General features: G+C 41.7%; 1 protein-coding gene across 2 annotated transcripts in view; it reads right to left on the bottom strand.

Moving 5' to 3' along the window:
• Nploc4 (NPL4 homolog, ubiquitin recognition factor) overlaps positions 1–16,539 on the bottom strand; it is a 59,576-nt gene extending 43,037 nt beyond the window's left edge. For both annotated transcript variants that reach the window (XM_005001441.3, XM_003464895.4), the window contains exons 1-3: positions 16,303–16,539; positions 2,969–3,049; positions 1,278–1,390 (exon numbers count right to left, since the gene is read on the bottom strand). In XM_005001441.3, coding sequence (XP_005001498.1) covers positions 1,278–1,390; positions 2,969–3,049; positions 16,303–16,317 — 209 coding nt within the window. In that variant the 5' untranslated portion in view covers positions 16,318–16,539. The remainder of the gene's footprint in view (positions 1–1,277; positions 1,391–2,968; positions 3,050–16,302) is intronic.
• Positions 16,540–19,503: the final 2,964 nt, after the last annotated feature.

Here is a 19,503-nt window from a genome sequence, read left to right on the forward strand (position 1 = left end):
GTGCCCAGGCAGCTCAGACAAAGTCAGCAAATCTGTCCTGTGAAGGGGCAAACACTGAATATTTTCAGCTCCACAGGTCACATGGTCCATCACAACCATGTACAATGTAAGAACAGCACTGGATAGCTGACATGGCCACATCCCAGTGATGCATCATACACGTAGGCAGCAGGTTAAGAGGTGTCTGCAAGCTGGCAGCCCCCCGAACACAAGTAACAACTCAAGGAAACGATTATAGGCCACTGTCCTGCAGCTTTCCTGCTAAGCCAACAGAGCTGATGAGGCAGGATGTTCTCACACACAGCTGCAATCAAGGTCCTTCCCTTCAGAGGAAGAGCTGAGAGTAGAGCTCCTATGGATTCAGGCTAGGTGGGCCCCAAGTCTGCTGTCTTCTGAGGTGAGCTTCTGGAAGGTGATCAAACAATGAGGGCACTGTACTCATCAGTGGTTTTATCCTTTGATGGGCTTAAAAATGAATGTTCTGTTAAGAAGTGTGGCTTAGGGGCTGGGGATTTAGCTCAGCAGCATAAGCGCCTGCCTTGCAAGCAGGTAGTCATGAGTTCGATCCCCGGTACCGATTAAAAAAAAAGAAAAAAAAAGAAGTGCGGCTTGAAGCTGGTTGTGGTGACGCATACCTGTAATCCCACCACTCGGGAGACAGAGGCAGGAGGATTGCCTTGAGTTTAGCACTGGGGGTGCCACACAGTGAGTTCAAAGCTAGTGAGAACTACACAGTGAGGCCCTGTCTCAAAAACCAAAAAGAGAAAAAGAAAAAAGTGAGGTGGGGCCTGGCTGCAGTCTGCTCCCTGGGCCATGACTGGAAGGGTGTGTTCTGGTCCTTGGTCCCTTCTCCTTGTGCTTCCAGACTGCCACAGGTGGAGGAACTTTACTCTGCTATACTATTTCAGTATACTGGCAACCAGTACAGAAAACTCTGCTCTGAAACCTCTCCTCCTTTAAACAGCCATCAGGTATTTTGTCCCTGCAACAGGAAGACTGACTAACATAGCAGCCAACCCCACTGAAGACACAGACCCAAAGCCACAACGTTCTTCACAGTGATGCGCATCCAGAATTCTGCTGTTCAATCAAACCTGCTCAACAACTGCAGAGCTGGTTGCCGGGGACGCCTACCAAGCAACACAATCACCTGAATGGTGAGGTTTACAAGAGCCCAGGCAGTGGTATGAAGAGGAAATATGATAAACCAGGGGCCTCACTGGGTCACAGGGCTATGGTTCTTCCCCATTCCCAAGGTCTTTCTGGATAGCACTTACTTGATTTTCAGCAAGTGGAGAGATTTACTAGATGATGCTGTTATCTCTCCAGTCTTGTTTCTATTAAGGTACACCGAAAAGCCATTGTTTTGGAAACCAAACTCCTTTGCCACCTACAACAAATCCCAAAATAGAAATTTAATGGAACATGTAGGTATCACTATACAAGTCACAGTATCAGACACAACTGGAAAAATGCTTATGTATCCCAGAAACTGCTCCTCATTCACCAAGTTCCTCATCTTCCACTCTTTTGACAGAATCTGTCTCCTCATGAAAGTGTCAACTCAGATAAAAAATATGTATCAAAGGCAAAAGTCTTGTGTAAACAATAAAACTGCAGACACATTTAAGAGTCTGAAGAAAGAGCCAGGCATGGTGTTACACAGCTGTAATACCAGCATTTGAAAGGCTGAGGCAGGAACATCACAAGTTCAAGGATAGACTGTACTACAGAGCAAGACTCTGGCTCAAAAAAATAAAACAAAACAAAAAGTTTGAAGAAAGATGGGCTGGGGATTTAACTCAGCGGCATAAGCACCTGCCTTGCAAGCAGATGGTTGTGAGTTCGATCCCTGGTACCGATAAAAATGAAAAAGACAAAAAAAAAAAAAAAAAGTTTGAAGAAAGAATCACAACTAAGTGTTATCAAGTTGAAGCCAAGCCAGATGTGATGGCATGCACTCTGGAAGGCTGAGATAGAAAGATTCAAAAATTATCTTACTTGGGCTGGGGATTTAGCTCTGCGGTGTAAGCGCCAGCCTGGCAAGCGAGCGCAAGGTTGTGAGTTCAATCCCCAGTACCGCAAAAAAAAAAAAAAAAAAAATTTACCTTACTTGCCAGGCATGGTGGCACACACCAGTGATCCCAGCACTCTAGAAGGCTGAGGTAGGAGGATCACAAGTTCAAACCCAAGGAGAAATTTAGCAACTTACTGAGATTCTATCTCAAAATAAAAAGCACTGGGCAGGGAGGTGGCAGAGGGTATGTGCTTGGGATATAGTTCAGCAGCACAGCACCTGCCTGGCAAGTACAAGGTCCTGAGTTCAATTCCTGGTACCCAAATAAATAAGTAAATAAGTAAAAATTTTGATAGAACAGGTTTTGAAAAACAAAACAACAGCTGGGTTGTGGTGGTGCATGACTGATTGAATCCAGAGCCTTTGCAATGAGCTACTGAAATATTTCTTCTAGCCCTATTTTTTTCTTTTTGAGGACTTGCTGAGTTGTTAAAACTATTCAAACTGGGCTTGAACTTTTAATACTCTTGCCTCAGCTTCTCAGAGTGCTGGGATTACAGAAGCATGTAACCATGCCCAACTGAATCCAGCATTTAGGAGGCTGAGGCAGGAGAATCACAACAAGTTCAAAAATAGCCTGGGCTATGAAGTGAGTTCAAGGCCAGCCTGAACTCAAAAAGACCAAAAACAAAAAACAAGTTCTCTCCAATAGTCACTCAGAAATATTACACCTGCAAAACAACTTGACACATTCACTTGGGCTCTTGGTGCTATAATTTCAAATTGGAATCAGCCATGACCAACACTTGACCCAACAATAACCCAACCCAAAGATAGAAAGAAAAGCCATGCAAGAGACACCTTGGGATCATGAGGAAAAAGAAAGGCACAGAAGGGAACAGTGGGAATGAACAAGATCCTGAAAAGTTAAAATGTCCACACCATAGGTACCTTCTTCAAAAATGTGGCAGCTGTTTCTCTCTTTGTTGCTGTGATCCGCTTCACCCCATCTGGGGACTGGACACGGATTATCTGTTGTAAATGAAACAAGACATTACTACGTAGCCTGCCACAGTCCTGATCTATTATTAAGACTCGTATCTGCAAGCAGTTGGCATCAGGGTCACTGTAACTAAAAGCTAAACCTCCTCCTTCCCCTGCAATACTCAATTTAATCTTCCTAGTAGAAGAACTTAAGGACAAGGTTCTTCAACACATGCTGTCGTGACTTGAAACTCGTACAGTTTCACACAGAAAAACAAAACTTTGTTGATTTTTGTTATTTATAAAGAATACATTTAAAATGCTTTTTTCCTCCTCTTCAAATTTTAAAGAAAAACAAAACAAAACAAAACCTGATCATGAGTCATGAATGACTGGGTTCTTTACAAAATGATCTCAAGCCAGGAAGGAGCACCACTAGAATTTGAGGCCAGCTTGGGCTTCATAAAGACCTTGTCTCAAAACGTCAAAAAGAAAAAAGAGAATCTAATTTTGTTCCACAAGCTAAACACAGACATTATAGTTAGATTAACACAATATGATCTGAGAAAATCTTCTAATTTATTATTACTTTTTCTTTTCTTTTTTTTTTTTTTCTTTTTTTTTTTGTCTTTTTCATTTTTATCGGTACCGGGGATCGAACTCATGACTGCCTGCTTGCAAGGCAGGTGCTTATGCCGCTGAGCTAAATCCCCAGCCCCATTACTTTCAATAGAAAGATTAAAACTAAATAGATAAAAGTTTTTAAAATGACAAAAAATTTTTTTGGTATCAGGGATTGAATTCATAACCTTGCACTCACCAGGCAGGCACTGAGCTGAATCTCCAGTCCTAAAAGGATGAAATTTTTACTGGAGTTTAAAAGAACTTCTTTCTTGGCAGGCCTGCTAAGACAACTGGACAAAGGCTCTACTTTCTAAGACCAGATATTTACATTTTTACGACCAGATATTACGACCCTTCTGAAGATGTGCTACTATGCTGGCCTACTATACTGACCTTACAAGCCAGGAAGTATGAACTAATATCTCCTTCTGCAAACCAGAAAGCTGCTGCCCAACCACCTGAAGACATAAAGGATTATGCCAGAAAATGCTCACATTGTAGCTTCTCCCTGGTGAACTACATCTAACACTATACAGGTGAAAAATGCCGCAAAAGATTGTTTTAAGCGAGTCTACACCAGGCATGGTGGTGCATGAGGGAGGCTGAGGCAGGAGGACAGCTGTGAGTTCGAAGCCAGCCTGGATTATATAACAAGACCCTCTCTAAAAAAAATTGGCAGAACACCAAGATGGCAAAGTGGTAAACAGCAGAGAAAGAGCCTCTCTGAGAGTTGCTGTTCAGATGCTAAAATATAGCAATGTGAAAAAGACAAGGAGAGAAGAGAGTCCCCTGGATCCAGGAAAGATCTTAATCATGAAGCGCACAGAAAGAATGAACAGAGAAACTTGAACAAAGATGAAAGGAGTACCTGCAGGTGCCTTCTCCCTGAGACAGGATTCACTGCATGAGAGCAGCACTTCAAACCCATAGACACACAGTGATGGCTGGCAACCTCAGAGGCCTCCACAGACAGATGAGATGCAGCAGTGGAAGGGAGCAGTGAACGTGAAGGACTGAATTAACTGGCAGGAGAGCAACTGAATGAGCACCAGCCAGGACAGGGGCTGACTGAGCTCAGAACTCAGAGCAGATCTAAGAGCTCCCAGCTGGGCTCAAGCCTGCACAAGGTGCCCTGACAGTGGCAAGCCAAATGAGTCTGGTCTCCTTCAGAAAGGGCAGGCTCACTGAGATAATCCACTACTCTGCCAAAAATCTACTGCTGGCTTGCTGGGATAGATCAGCTCACATTGGGATTCTGTCTCCTCATGCTGTCTACCAGTGCTTAGCAGAGACAAATCTGGAAGTAGACTTCTTTTTACTTTTTTTCCTTCTCTCTCAGTGTTTTGTTGTGGTAGTGGTTTTCTTTTTATTTTTTGCTTTTAGCTTTTTTCCTCCATTGTTTGATCTTGTTTTTATATAAATCTGAATGTAGTTTCTAGCCCGTTTGTGGTTGTTGTTCGGTTCTGTTTTTTTTAATCTCTTCCCTCTTTCCCTCCAGTTTTCTGTATCAGTTTCCCAAAATTAGTATAATCCCTCTGTCCTCCAACTTTATTTCCAATCTCTTCTGCTTCTTCCACATATCTATTTTCTCCTTAACCAATTTTAAATCTTAACTCCTGATGGCAACATTGACATATTAATGACTTGTATATTGTATATAATTTTCTGATTTTAGATTTTGTTATATAACCACAAACCTAGTTCATACAGTTAAAAGTGGCAAATTAATGGTTACCTAAATTTGTCACTTTCTAGACTGTTTGATGCTAATGATAACCCTATAGTCAAAAGTGACATAATTTTTCTGAACAGCTATATTCTTCCTCATATTTTATGACTGAGACTGAATAATGGTCACAGAAAATACTGTGGCACTGTGCCAAAGAACCAGGGACTGGGACAAAAAAGCATCAACTTTTCATCTCCAACAAATTGAGGAGGTGGGATGTTCCAACAGAATCAAAACCCAATAACCAGCTGAGCACGGTGTCTGCATTCCTGTAATCCTAGCACTTGAGAGGCAGAAGCAGGAGAACTGTAGCAAACTTGAGACCAGCCTGGGCTACGAAATAAGCTCAAGGCCAACTCTGAACAGCATAGTGAGACCCTGTCTCAAAAAGACAATATATAAATAAATAAAGCCACAAGTGGAAAATACCTTGGAGAAGTAGTCATTGCCTAAGGGTTCTAAATACTACCAATAAAGTAACCCACTGTAGTCAACTGACAAGCATCACCCTGGGAATTAAACTAAAAAAAGAAAAAGAAAGTAAAAAGCCAATTAAACAAGATACATCCCTGATATCAAGTTCACCAAAAGCAAATCCAGGACGCAAGGAGGTGGGACAATCCAAAAGCCTCCCACCTTGCCTTTCTGAAGTGATAACAACAAAGCAATTGAATGAGGCTCTGGGAAAAATCAAATCGGAAAAATTTTTTTTTTGGTCTTTTTCGTTTTTACCGGTACCGGGGATCAAACTCACGACTGCCTGCTTGAAAGGCAGGCACTTATGCCGCTGAGCTAAATCCCCAGCCCCAAATCAGAAATAATTTTAAAAATAACTGCAGAGATGGTGTCCACAATGAAGACCATGCTTAAGTGACTGTAGAGCAGCTACAGATAAAAACAAAAACAAACAAGCAAAAAACCCAGGAGCTTAAGAAAATTATGGAAGCTATGAATGCTCAGCATAGGAAAGAAATGGAATCAAGCATAAGGCAGATATCAACAAGATAACCAGGAGAATAAAAATTCCATTGAAAGTATTCACAGCAGATTAAGCCGATGTGACGACCGGATCTCAAATACAGAAGACACGCTTGCAGCAGTGATCATGAAAAGAAAGATTTGTTAAAAACAGCAGGGGAGGGGCTGGGGATTTAGCTCAGTGGCATAAGCACCTGCCTTGCAAGCAGGCAGTCGTGAGTTCGATCCCCAGTATCGATAAAAAGGAAAAAGACAAAAAAAAAAAAAACCAGCAGGGGACCACTAGTTCAGTGGCACAAATGCCTACTTGGCAAGTGCAAGGTCCCAAGTTCAATTCACAGTACCAAAAAAAAAAAAAAAAAAACAGAAAAGAAAAGAAAAGGAAGAGGAGGAGGAGGAAAAAGAAGACGAAGAAGAAAAAGAAAAACAGCAAGGGACCATGAGAAATCAACGCAGCAACTGCCAGACAAAGCAAAAAAGAATAATTTTAGATTGACTGGAGTCAATAAAAAACCAAGAGATACCACAATGATAACAAAAACTGTTCATTGACATCATGATAGAAAAACTTTCCTGGCAGAGAAAAATAAATGGACATAAAGATAAGTTAGGCATATAGAACTCTATTAGCCACAATAAAAAAAAAAAAAAAAAAAAAAAACTACAGCAAAGCTATCAAAGTAAAGATTCCACAAATTCAACACATGAGTATAATCTTAAAAGCTGTTAGGGAAAAGAAACAAATAACCTATAAATGAAAGTCCATTAAAGTCACAGCTGACTTCCCAGTACAAACCCTCAAGTAAAGGAGAGCTTGGAGTGAAGTATTTCAAGTTCCAAGAAAACAGCCCTCAACTCAGACTGATGTATCCTACAAAACTATCTTTCAAAACTGATGGAATGAGGGTCAGAGGGTTAGTTCAGTGGCTTAAGTGCCTGCTTGGCAAATGCGAGGTCAAGTTCAATCCCCAGCACCAAAAACACACAAAAAAACTGATGGAGAATAAGATTTTTCCGTAACAAAGAACATCTGAGGAAATTTATGACCACCAAACCAGCATTCCAAAATGTTCTGAAGGATATGTAAGAAAGAGGTAACAAGAACTATAGCTCCAAGAACCTCAACAGAAGGAATCCTGAGGTAAAGCAAACAAACACAAGGAGGGAGGAAAAAAGGAGCCTACAACAGACAAATAACGTGACAAGGATAAGTCAGTACATGTTAGTTATAACCATCAAAGGTAATGGTCTCAATTCGCAAATCAAAAGAACAGATCAAGAATCAAGATTCAAAAAATGCTGCATAAAAGAAACACATTTTATCAAAAAAAATTAGACTGAAAGTCAAACAATCCTCCATGCAACAGGAACTCAGAAAAAAGCAGGGGGTAGCTATTCGACTTACAGACAAAATGAATTTCAAGCCAAGACTGATTAAGGGACATGAAAGAAGGTCACTACACTCTTGTAAAGAGAACACGATCATATAAACATATGTAATAAATACTAGGGCCCCTAACTACATACAACAAACATTCACAGGCATGAAAAATCAAATAAGCACTAATACAATTGTATTGGGGATCTCAGTATCTTACTGTCACAAAAAGATCAACTAGACAAAAAAAAAATCAACAATGCAATATTCTAATATTATATATACCAAATCAAACTTCTGAACAAACAGTAGATGTTTATAAAGTGTCCCACCCCACAACATCAGGATACACATTCTTCTCAGCAGCACAAGGGACACTCTCCAAAATAGACCACATATTAGCCCACAGAATATGCTTAAGTAAATGAAAAGCAAGTGAAATTATTCCATGCATACTATCAGACCACAGTGCAATCAAATTGGAAATCTATGGCAAAAGAAGAACTTCATAAACGCATGGAAATTAAATAGTACCGTACTGAATAACCAATGGGTTATAGATGAAATTAAAGAAAAAATTAGACAGTTTTTACAGTTGAATGATAACGACAATAAAACATACCAGAACTTACAGGATACAACAAAAGCAGCCCTTTTTTCTTTCTTTTTTGGTACCAGGGATGGAACTCATGACCTTGCACTTGCCAGGCAATCTCTTATTCTACTAAGCTAAATCCCCAGCCCTGATGAAAGCAATCTTAAGAAAATTTACAGCAGTAAATACCAGTATCAGGAAAAAAACAAGCATATACGAACAATTTAATGGTGAACCTCAAATTTCTAGAAAAAGAGCAGGATAAGCCAAAAGCTTGTATGAGGGAGGAAATTATAAAGATCACAGTAGAAATTACACACTGAAGACTAAAAAAACAGTACAAAGAATCAATGAAATGAAGAATTGGTTCTTTGATTAAATAAAATTGACAGGGGCTGGGGATTTAGCTCAGCGGCATAAGCACCTGCCTTGCAAGCAGGAGGTCTTGAGTTCGATCCCCGGTACCCATTAAAAGAAAAATAAATAAATAAAATTGACAAACCCTTACCCAATCTTATCAAAAAAAGGGAAGACTTAAATCCACGCAATTAGGAATGAAAAGGGAGAAATCACAACAGACCCTGCAGAAATTCAGAAAATCATCTTTACCTACTTTGAAAACTTGTGTTCTAATAAGATGGAAAATACAGAGCCAGGCATGGTGGCTCATGCCTGTAATCCCAGCACTCGGGAGGCTGAGGCAGAAGGATCATTGTGAGTTCGAGATCGGCCTGAGCTACAAAGTGAGCTCAAGGCCAGCCTGAACTGCATAGCGAGACCCTGTCTTAAAAAGACAAAAAAAGAAAAAGAAAAAGAAAGAAAGAAATGGACAAATCCCTAGACACATATGAATTACCAAAGCTGAATCAAGAAGGTATAAAAATCCTAAATTAACTAATATCAATCAAAGAACTTAAAGACTTAATTAAAAACCTATCAACAAAGAAAAGCCCAGGCCCTCACAGATTCACTGCTGAATTCTACAAGAAATTTTGAGACTTAACATCAGCCCTTCTCAAACTCTGTAATGAAATTGAAAAGGAAGCAATAAACCAGGCATGGTGGCTCACACCTGTAATCCCAGCACTCTGGGAGGCTGAGGCAGGAAGATTGTTGCGAGTTTGAGACCAGCCTGGGCTACAAGTGAGCTCAAGGCCAGCCTAAACTGCATAGAGATCCTGTCTCAAAAAAAAAAAAAAAAGGAAGCAATACTCCCAAGTTCATTTCTGGAAGCAAGCACTACCGATATCAAAACCAGAAAAGGATCCAACTAAGAAAGAGAATTATAAGCCAATTTTCATATGAACACATATGCAAAAATCTTCAACAAGATACTAGCAAACAGACTGCAGCAAATTGTCAAGAAAATTGTGCACCATGATCAAGAGGGATTCATCCCAGGGATGCAGGGATGGTTCAACAAACAAAAATCCATGAATGTAATACACCATATTAACAGAGCCAAGGACAAAAATTGCAGGACCATCTCAAAAGATACAGAAAAAGCTTTTGACAAAATCCAGCATCCATTCATGATTAAAAAAAAAATACAGAAAATTCGAATAGATGGTCTTTGTCTCAATCTGGTAAAAGCCATCTACAACAAACCAACAACCAACATCATACTAAATGGACAAAAACTGGAAGCTTTCTCTCTAAAATCAGAAACAAGACAAGGATGTCTATTACCTCCACTCTTATTCAGCACAATCCTAAAAACTTTAGCCAGATCAATTAGACAAGAGAAAGAAATAAAAGGAATAAAGATAGAAAAGGAAGTTTAACTATTGTTATTTGCGGATGACAGGATACTCTATGTAGAAGACCCCAAAAACTCCACTAAAAACTGGTAAAGGGCTGAGGATTTAGCTCAATGGCTCTGCCTGGTAAGCGCAAGGTTGTGAGTGTGATCCCTGATACCCTCCCGCACCAAAAAAAAAACTGGTAGATTTAATAAGCAAATTCAGTAGTGTAGGGCTGGGGATTTAGCTCAGCAGTATAAGCACTTGCCTTGCAAGTGTGTGGTTATGAGTTCGATCCCGGGTACTAATAAAAAAAAAGAAAAAGACAAAAAAAAAATTCAGTAGTGTAGCTCAATACAAAATCAACACTCCAAAAATCAATAGTCTTCCTGTACTTGAATAACAAACTCACTGAGAGAAAAATTAGGGAAACAACACCTTTCACAATAGCATCCAAGAAAGTGAAATACCCAGGAATCAATCTAACAAAGGATGTAAAAGACCTCTATATTGAAAACTACATTACTCTGAAGAAGGAGATTGGTATCAGAAAATGGAGAGATATCCCGTGCTCTTGGGTAGGAAAAACTAATATACTGAGGGCTGGGGATTTGGCTCAATGGCATAAGCGCCTGCCTTGCAAGCAGGTAGTTGTGAGTTCGATCCCTGGAACCAATGAAAAGGAAAAGGAAAAAGACAAAAAAAAAACCCTAATATACTGAAAATGGTTATACTTCCAAAACTGTTATACAGACTTAATGCAATCTCAATAAAAATTCTAGTAGCCTATCTCACAGAATTAGAGAAAACAATTCTAAAATTTATCTGGAACCAAAAGAGATCTAGAAAGCAAAATAGCATAAGCAATCACAGGCAACAAAGCTAAGATGGGGGGTCTCACAATCCCTGACTTGAAATTATAAAGGGGCTGGGAATTTAGCTCAGCAGCATAAGCGCCTGCCTTACAAGCAGGCAGTCGTGAGTTCAATCCCTGGTACCAATAAAAAGGAAAAAGACCAAAAAAAAAAAAAATTATTATAAAGCTACTATAATAAAAACAGCATGGTACTGGCAAAAAAAACACCACAAAGATCAATGGAACAGATTAGAAGATGCAGAAACAACTCCAGACACATTAAGCCACCTTATCTTTGACAAAGGCGCCAAACACATTCTCTGGAAGAAAGATAGGCTCTTTAATAAATAGTGCTGGAAAAACTGGTTCTAGACATGTTAAAGATTAATACTGGACCCTATCTTTTACCATACACTAAGCTAAATTCAGAATGAATCAAAGATCTTAAAAGAAAAACATTAAATCTGCTGGAAGACAGTTGGTAAAACTCTTGAAGACATTGATGTAGGCGAAGATTTATAAACAAAACCCTTACTGAACAGCAACTATGATAAAGAATCAGCAACTAGGGAGACAATATGAATATACACGTCTCAGATAAAGAAATACAAGCAGCAAATAAACATGTGAAAAAATTTAACATCACTGGTCATTCAAAAGATGCAAATTAAAACAAAGTTGAGATTCCATCTCACCCCAGAAAGAATGGCATTAAGAAATCAGTCATAACAAATGCTTGCGGGGTTATGGGGAAACTGGAACACTTCTCCACTGTTGGTGGGAATGCACACTGGAGCAATCACTGTGGAAATCAGTGTGACAATTCCTCAAAAAACTAGGATTGAAAGCCCCATTTGACCAAGCTATTCCCCTTCTGGGTATTTTCCCAGAAGAATTAAAAACATCATACCTTACCAATATAGGTGCACCCATGTTTATAACAGCACAATTTATAATAGCTAGATCTTGGAAACAACCAAAATGCCCATCAACTGAGAAATGGATAAAAAAAAATGCTATTTTTATACAATGGAGTAGTACTTCAGCCATAAAGAACGATAAACTGGAGACTTTTATAGGTAAATGGATGCAACCTGAGACAATATTCGTAAGTGAAATAAACCAGATACACATGTGTAAAATTATCTCACTAGTATGAAAAGCTGAAAGAGTAAACAAAATCCAAAATGTACAACAGATATCATAAAATGAACTTCAAAAGAAAAGAGAAAGATATGAGAATGGAGAAAAGAAAAAAGTGTAAGATAGTTGTAAGACAATTATACTACTAATTTCTGTTTGTTCACCGAAAAGGTTTGTGCTAATATTTCTGAGTAAGTAAAGATAACAATATGCAATGTAATCAATGTAATAACCAGTGTTAACTTACCTTGTTTTGAAATTTTGTTTCTCTTTCAAATCAAAAAAAAGAGAGAGAGAGATTTCTGTTGTGCATGGAGGCACACAAATGCTAAACTTCCCATTCTGAGAGTCTGAGGCAGGAGGAATGCAAGTATGAACCGGACTGGGGCTAGTGGCCAGCTCCTGTCTCAAGAAAGTGGTAAAGCTATACTTCAACACAAATGCCCTGAGTTCACGTACTGCAAAAAAGAAAAACATTACTATCCATTGGTATACTACAAGACCACAAAGGGTCTACTGAATGTTGTCTATTATTTAACTAATAAGCTAGATTTTCCCACAATTGCAAGACCCTTTTCTAATAACTATCATTTGGCACTGCCTCTTTTGTTCTCAACTTTTAAGATTTTGTTTTGAATAATCCTTATGAATGTCCCCAACTTGGGGATGGTTTTTGTTTGTTTGAGACCAAATCTTGCTGTACAGTTCAGAGTAGCCTTGAACTTCCCATATAGCCCAAATTGGCCTCAAACTCAGTGATCATCCTGCCTTAGCCTCCTTAGGGCTGGGATTACGAGCCTGCAGTACCACACGCGAATATCTCAACTCTTAAAAAATGTAATATAGGGGCTGGGTACTTAGCTCAGCGGCCCTAAGTGCCTGCCTTACAAGCAAGCAGTGGTGAGTTCAATCCCTGGTACCGATAAAAATGAAAAAGACAAAAAAATGTAATATAAACTGGGCGTGGTGGATCAGGCCTGTAATCCCAGCAGGGGGTGCCTGAGGTGGGAGGATTGTTGCAAGTTGGAGACCAGCCTGGGCTACAAAGTGAGCTCAAGGCCAGCCTGAACTGCAGAGCGAGACCCCGTTTCAAAAAAGACCAAAAAAAAAAATAATAATAATAGTATATTGAGTAACTTTTTGCTTCTGTTTCTCACTTTATTCATTCATCTAAGTAGAAATATAAACCAACTTTTGACTTCTAATTTCTAACTCTTCATTATGGATTCAATAGCTAAGAAAAATGTTTTCATAATACACAATTTTAGGTAAATATTTCCACTTACTTTGTTCTAAAATCTGTCTCCAAACCTGAGGCATGTTAAAAAAGTGATCAACTCTGCCTCTCTGGATGCCACTTCCTGTAAATGTGACTGCCATGGACCACTGAAGAACAGGAGCACATCAACTACATTCCATGGAGGCAGGCCACACTAAAGAGGATTCATCCTCTACCATAGTGTGTAGGAGTCTAGATTGTTTTTTGGTGATTTTTTTTTTTTAGACAAGGTTTTGGTATGTAGATCAGGCTGGCCTAGAACTCAGGGAGGAGGCCTGCAAGTTTGAGTTTAGCCAGGGCAACTTAGCAATGTAGCAATACTCTCTGTCTCAAAATTTTAAAAGATTTTAAATTTAAAAAAATTTAAAGGGCCAAGAATATACCTCAGTGAGAAGGTCCTACTTCAATTCCCAGGACTAAAAATAAGTAAGAAGGAAATAAATGAAGGAGTAGTAGGAGGATTGAGATGGAGAAAATTAAATCATCTACAGTGACATATGACTGTGGTCACAGCTATTTGGAAGGCTAAGGCAGAAAGAACTACTTGAGTGCTGGAGTTTCAAGGCAGCCTCAGAAACAGAAAGACCATATCTAAGAAACCCAAGCACAGGGCGATAAAAAGGAAAAAGACAAGGAAAAAAAAAGAAACCCAAGCACAAAAAAATTCTAGTTTTGGAATTGAACAAAGGGCAAGACACAAACCATTATCCTCACATGAGCTTTTTTTTTTTAAATTGGAGACTGAACCCAGGGCCTTGTACATGCTAGGCCAAGCCTTCTACCACTGAGCTACACTCCAATCCCTTTTTCTTTCTTTCTTTCTTTTTTTTTTGGTACCAGGGATCAAACTCCTGACCTAGTGCTTGCCAGTCCGGTGCTCACACAGCTGAGCACAATTCCCGGCCTTTTTATTTTCAAACAAGGTCTCACCAACTCACCAAAGGGTATGGTGATGCACATCTGTAATCCCATCACTCAAGAGAATGAGGCAGAAGGATCACTACAAATTGGAAGATAGCTTGGGATACATAGTAATTCAAAGCCAGCCTAGGTTATACAGTGAGTTGTTATTTATTTTTTCTTTTTCTTTTTCTTTTTTTTTTTTTTATCGGTACCGGGGATCGAACTCAGGACTGCCTGCTTGCAAGGCAGGCGCTTATGCCGCTGAGCTAAACCTCCAGCCCCTAGCAAGTTGTTATTTAAATTAATCAATCAATCAACTAGGCTGGCCTCAAATTTGTTATCCTATTCCCTCAGCCTCTCAAATAACTGGGACTGCAAGCATGAGCCACTAAACATGACCCCAAAGAATTTAAGAGAACTCTCTAAAATTTTTCTTTTTACACTAGGGATTTACCTCTCAACCTCGAGCTTGTCAGGCAGGCTCTGTGCTGCTGTATCCCTGCCCGAACTCTCTAAATTTAAAAAAATAAATAAATAAATAAATATTTATTTTCTTCTGAAACACATTTCAGAAGGTCTGTATTAATTTCCCAAAACCTGAGAAGTTCAACTAGGATCTCAATGCTGTCCCGGAAAACCTAGCCCAATGCACACTAGTGAGAAATGGCCCTGTGGGGAAGGACACACTTGGTAAGGTTGCTTTAACTCTAAAAATTACTAAAGTAGGCGTTTTGCTTGAGGGTTTCTCCATGTAGCCCAAATTGGCCTGGAACTCATCGATCTTCCAACCTCTGCCCTTCTTGACCGCTGGAATTACAGGCCATGAGTTATCACGACCTGGTAAAGTAGAAAATCTGAAGTCATATCTGAGTAATAGTTTCTAATTTATGCCTAGGCTATAGTCTAAGAATAGCGAGCTTTATTTATTTATTTTTGACGTAGGGTCTCCCTGGGCAGTCTAGCGTGGCCCTGAACTCACAACAATCTTTCTTCCTCAGTCTTCTGAGTGCTGGGATTCCAGGTATGCGCCACCATGCCGGGGTAGTGAGCTTTATTTTTAATAGGAGTCAGCCTTCCTGAGGTTTCTCTTAGAAGTGTACTCATTCCACTCTTCTCCAGCCTGAGAAAAACGGAGAGGACAGGAGGACCCCTAACAGGAAGGGCTGAAGAAAAAGGCCCGCCCTCAGAGAAAAGCCTTTAAAACAAGAAATGTTAACATACTGAGAAAGCACTGACGCCTCCCAGGACAGTTGCCACAGCTGGAGACCTGCCCTGGGTTTTCTCGCATGCACGTTACTTGCACCATTACAGCTATCCTGATCAAGAAATTCCAAATAGGGCCTGGGGATTTAGCTCAGCGGCATAAGCACTTGCCTTGTAAGCAGGCAGTCGTGAGTTCGATCCCTGGTACCGATAAAAACGAAAAAGACAAAAAAAGAAATTCCAAATATTCCTTAACACCATGACCAAAATTCTTCTGTCCCAACAGCCTGTTAGTTTCTCCTGCGGCCACATTTACCTCGAAGGAAAAACTTCACAAGTGACTCTCTGATTTTTCCCTGGTGTTTGCCACTGTGAGACAGCAGGGGAGTGTGACAACTCTGATGTCAGGCAAAAACGACATCAACCTTAGCCACCATACTACTTCTAAACAGCAAGTTCTCCCCGCATCACGGAGCCAACCCAGACAGGGATGTCTGCTCCCCACCCCGTGCCAGGCGCTTCTTGGGAGAGAAACGGGGCTCCTCAAGGCTGCCCCGCGCCCCGACGGTTGTCCGGAGTCACTCAGGACGAGTCTGCCGGCGTGGGGGAGGAGGCAGGAGAGGGCCCAGAGAACAGGAGAGAAGGACGCCACCGGCTCTGGGCCGCGAGGGAGGCCCGGGCCGGCGGCTGGACGGGAAGGGGCTCCTCCCGCCTCGCCCACTCGTTCGGCCTGGGCAGCGACCGCCAGCCGGCGAGGGCGAGCGCGGAGCAGCCGGCCGGCGCCGGGGACGTCGCACGCGCCCCGCCCAGGACGCCGGCAAATCTGCTGCCTCATCCCAGCGCCCCGCTCCCGCCTGGTCGCCGCACTCACGATGTTCTCGGCCATGGCGGCCACTCCTGCTTCCGGGCTCGGTCCCCGGGTCGCTGCCGTCTGTCGCCCCACAGCCCTCACAGCCCCGGCCCCGGCCTCAGCCCCGGCCTCTCGCCGTCGCCGCCACCGCCGCTCCAGCTTCGCCGCCTGATTCCTCCAGAAGGCGACGTCCGGTGCGTCGCCCAACAAGGTCCTCCGGGTGCGCAGCCCTGAAACCAGGTTCCTACCCAGCCAATGGCCCGGCCAACGACCGCGAGCATGCGCACACAGTGCTACCTAGCGAGCTTCGGCCCCGCCCGGGAACCGCCCCCGCATCGCACTGCACTGCACTGCAATGCACAGCACAACCGCGCGAGGGAGTCTGTGTTTGCGGCTTGAGGCTGTACAGGAAGGAAGGTGGTGACCCTTCCACCTGGAGCCCTGTGGAACAGCCCTCAGAAGAAACAGGCACCCGAAATTTCACCCCAAAATGCAGTTGGTGGATCCTGTTTGGGCAAAACAGCATCCCAGCCAAATTAAATTGCATTTTGAATAATGTGTGTGCCTTAGGACCAGCTTCAGTGCAATCCACCTGCCGCTGGGAAGCTGCTTCAAGCTGCTGCTGTCTTGACACACTGGAATATTCCAACAATGACCTCCACCTTTTGCCCAGGGCCCCGCGAATTCTGTAGCCAACTCATCTGTGATTTTGAAAACAAAAGTTATGAGAATCTCTAGGAAACTAAAAACTACACATTTTAACCTCATAGTTCGATTTCAGGTTGCATTGATTAAAAAGTGAGGAAATTGTTATTTTTACCTCTTATTTTTTATTTTCTTGAATTACTCTCACAATGTCAGTTTTGATAACACATACTATTTATAACCTACAGTAGAGCAGTTATTTAAATGTGGCTTATTTCTATCATTAACAAAGATTTACCAACTGTTCGCTTTGTGTATGGTGTGACTCTTACACTGAGAATGAAGGAGAAGGGAAATAGACCTCTGCCCTCTTGAAATTTACCAGCAGGCAAATAACACACAAAGATGTGATGGCACCTCTTGGTACCCAAACAAGGAGGGTTAAGGAGTTAACAGCGGCTGTTTTAAAATTATATTTTCAGGAATTGGGTACAGCATTTGCTTGAGGCCCCGCATTGAATTCTTAACACACACGTTAAAAAGATGGGCAGGAAAGACCTCTCAGGAAGGGAGGTTGAAGCAGGGTCCTAGATGAAGTGACTGATCCAGATACCTGAAGGAGCCACGATGTAAGATAAGGGAAATGCATGTACAAAGATCCAGGGATCTGAGACATTTGGATGATCCAGGGACAAACAGCAAGTGAGTCTGGAATGCATTTGGGATACTGTTTCCTGAGGAGCCACATCCGATACACAAAGCCTTGGACTCTGTTCTAAACAGAAACAGTGGTCAGCCTGTGAAAACTGCAAAGAGAGACGAGCTCTCTCTCCACTTTTGAAGGAACCTTCTTGAATCTGAGTGGAGGAAGACAGGAATGCCAATGCAACAGTCCAGAGGACAAATGACAGTGGTAGCAAAAGAACAGAAGTGGCTGGACCCAGGTGTTGGAGGATCCATAGAACTGCCGTGGAGCACTGGCTGGAGGGCAGCATGCAGAGATGGGATCATAGCTGAGGGAGGCGCTCTGAGGGATCTTGACATGCAGGATGTCAGGATGAAGGACATATCTTGTCCATAACCCTGTCCCAAATCTTAACACAAAAAACCTGTTTTGGGATGAGGATACCGGGGACTGAACTCACAACCTTGCACTTGCCATGCAGGCACTTGTGCCACTGAGCTATATCCCCAACCACCCCAAAAAATTATTTTTTATAGTACTGCAAGTCAAATACAAGGCCTCGGGCATGCTAGACAAGTGTTGTACCACTTAACTACATTGTCAGCCCCCACAAACAATGATTTTGACCGTGATTTAAAGGCCATCTCATTGTAGGAGACTGGCCTCTCATCTTCTGCGTGTCTCACATTCAAACATTTGTAATACGCAAGGGCCAGGCTCTGTCTTTCTTAGGATGTCACCAGCATGGTCTTGCTGTCACCCTCACTTAGCAACACATAAACTATTGTATCTTGCTTACTTTTGGGTCTTTACTACTGCATGATGGTTTTTGGTTGGTTTTTTGTTTTTTGTTTTTTTGTTTGTTTGTTTTTTACCAAACTCACGACCTTGCGCTTGCCAGGTGGGTGCTTATTGCACTGAGCTAAATCCTCAATCCCTTATGGTGGGTTTTTTAAAAAAATTATTTTAAATTATATTAGTAATAGTACCAGTTTGCTAGGTATACCACAAAAATTACTATAGAGAAGCTGAGTACTGTGCAACACACCTGTAGCCCAGCAGGTCAAGAGGCTGGGGCAAGAGGATCAAAAGTCTGGGCAATGGGGCTGGAGGTCTAGCTCAGCAGCATAAGCGCCTGCCTTTGAAGCAGGCAGTCGTGAGTTCAACTCCCGGTACTGATAAAAAGGAAAAAGACAAAAAAAAAAAAAAAAAGTCTGGGCAACATAGTGACACCATGTTTCAAAAAATAAAATAAAGGCCAGGCCTAGTGGTACATACCTATAATCCCAGTACTTGGGAGGCTGAGGCAGAAGGATCACTGTGAGTTTGGGGTCAGCCTGGACTACATAGTGAATTGAAACCCAGCTGAACTGCATAGCAAGATCCTATCTCAAAAAAATTTTTAAATTGAAAAATGGCCAGGAAGTAGTTCAGTGATGGTGCCCTTGCCTAGCTTATGCAAAGCCCAGGTTTGCCCCATAGCACTACAAATCCATATGTAAGTTACATGAAATTACATTATATACATATGCTTAAACAAACTGTCAATTGACAAATGCATGCATATCTAACATTCCCACAAAAGAACTGGGGACAGGGTCTGTCCAAGGTCAGAGAGTTGATGGCAAGCAGAGACCCAGCACTGACAGCATGCTTTCTGACCACCTGTCAGCCATGTGGCCTGGGTCTTTGCAGAATGAAGACCCAAGGTGACCATGATGAACTTCTCCTGAGAAGCTTAGAAGGGCAGGTAGGGGAGCCCCAAGCTTATGTACCAAGGCAGATAGATGCTGTATTTCATTCTTGCACAGAATATACCAGGAGAGGAATGTGGCACTCAGGCTGCTGGTGCATTCTTGGGATTGTTTGTGAACCATGTGAGTCTAACTCTG

Source organism: Cavia porcellus, unplaced genomic scaffold (assembly GCF_034190915.1).
Source record: "Cavia porcellus strain 051 isolate PalLab524CR breed Dunkin Hartley unplaced genomic scaffold, mCavPor4.1 scaffold_32, whole genome shotgun sequence".
Classification (NCBI taxonomy): domain Eukaryota; kingdom Metazoa; phylum Chordata; class Mammalia; order Rodentia; family Caviidae; genus Cavia; species Cavia porcellus.